This window comes from Trypanosoma cruzi, genomic scaffold, assembly GCF_000209065.1.
Source record: "Trypanosoma cruzi strain CL Brener 1047053513197 genomic scaffold, whole genome shotgun sequence".
NCBI lineage: Eukaryota > Euglenozoa > Kinetoplastea > Trypanosomatida > Trypanosomatidae > Trypanosoma > Trypanosoma cruzi.
In genome coordinates this window covers 1-1607 of record NW_001849270.1, presented here as the reverse complement: position 1 = coordinate 1607, position 1607 = coordinate 1, and the positions used below count along the sequence as shown (strand labels likewise).

At 52.8% G+C, this 1607-nt stretch overlaps 1 protein-coding gene across 1 annotated transcript, besides 2 other annotated features; it reads left to right on the top strand.

Annotated features, from left to right (window-relative positions):
* Window positions 1-326: a mobile genetic element.
* Window positions 1-1607: a sequence feature (areas not merged during assembly with more than two copies in the genome that could not be assigned to a particular haplotype).
* On the top strand, window positions 1198-1607 carry Tc00.1047053423205.10 (trans-sialidase, putative; the record flags this gene model as incomplete). Its single annotated transcript, XM_797308.1, has 1 exon — window positions 1198-1607. A coding segment is annotated over one exon (410 nt), but the record flags the coding sequence as incomplete, so codon positions are not given.

Below are 1607 nucleotides of genomic sequence, written 5' to 3'. Positions count from 1 at the left end.
TGCGCGGTACGCTTAGCCTTGTCGGCCTTTTCCGCCATCTTGCCATCCACCATGGACGTTTGGGTGAAAAATACTCTGTTTCAAGGAGCGGCGAATAAAGGCAGCCCAAAGTCGTACGCCAAGGCCTGGGAGCTGCGACGGATATATGAGTTTTTGGACTCTTGCGGAAGACAGGCATCCTTTGGTTACGTATGGTCTGCAGAATACCCCGCAGACGGCATATCACGCGGTCGTGTTTTTACACTTCAGGAATTGACGAAGGGTGGAACTTCCGAAAGGGAGCGGCGAGGTCTTGTGCCTATCAGATAATATATGTATATATACAATTAATTGGTTAAAGTTTGAGGCTGTGGGGAACACACTCTCATTCCATTTACTCCTTTTTTTTCTTCTTGTGTGATTTCTAGAGATAATTTCAGCATTCGGTCAGCCTCCCGGGCGGATATTCACCCCATGTCATCGCGTGGAGTGAAGCACCGCATCTCATTGAGGGTGGAATGAGCGAACACTGTGGGTGCTGCGTCGTGGCTGGATGAGGATCCGCTTCCGCGTGTAGCTGGCGGGGTGGGTGCCCGCTCACGGGCCAAGTTGATCGTGAGTGCCTCTTGACGGCATCCATTCATATCTCTCCCTCTCTCTCTGTCTGTCTTTCCCTGTTGGGTGTGAGACGTGTTGCACTGCGCGAGGGCTTGCCCGCACACACCGACGGCCCGCCGTGACGCCCGCGATGGCCGGTGCGGAGTGGCGGTGCGTGGCGCTGGTGTTTTGCGGAGCGAGTGGGTGCGGTAACTGCGAGAGGTTCAGTGCCCTCCTCGCACCCTATGTGTGCGTGTGTGTGTGTGGTGCTGCTCTTTTCTGTGGGCGATGGCTCTCCGTGCTGACCCTTCCGGATTGTCTTGTGTCCCGCTCTCCGCGTGGGTGCTCTGCTCTGCTCCCCGCTGGCGTGTCTGATGTATTGCCGCTGCTGCTGTTTTCCTCCTTCACTTCTTGAACACACACAAAGAAGGAAAGCAAGCGCTAATCGCTACTGTGCACTCTGAAGGCTCTGAAAGGACCAACCGTACACCGCCCACACACACATATTTGTATACTCTCACGTGTTGCTGCAGTCAAGGCACCCAACAAACACAACCGTTGCGGTGTGAGCGGATCCGGCGGAAGGTGGAAGGAAGAGAAAGTGAGCAGCAAATGCCCAGCATGTCCCGTCGTGTGTTTACTTCCGCGGTGCTGCTCCTCCTCTTCGTTATGATGTGCTGCGGCAGTGGAGCTGCCCCCACTGAGGCGAGTAATTCAGGGAAAAGAATCATCTTTCAAGTAAATGAATCATTTTCTGATTCATGGAACGAATCTTTGGTACAAGCGTTTCATTCGTTCCGTGCACCCTCTCTTGCTTACGTGAGTGGTTTTGTTGTGGCCACTGTTGAAGCGCATTACAAAAACTCCACGGATCAAAAATCGTGCGTAAGTATCGCTGCAAAGTCGATGATAAGCAGTGGAGGGACGTGGACAAATGGAACTGCCGTCGTGTTTGATCATTACGACGTGAAAATTGACCGCCTGTTGAGCCCACTACCATTGCGAATGGTAATAGTTATGATACAAATGCT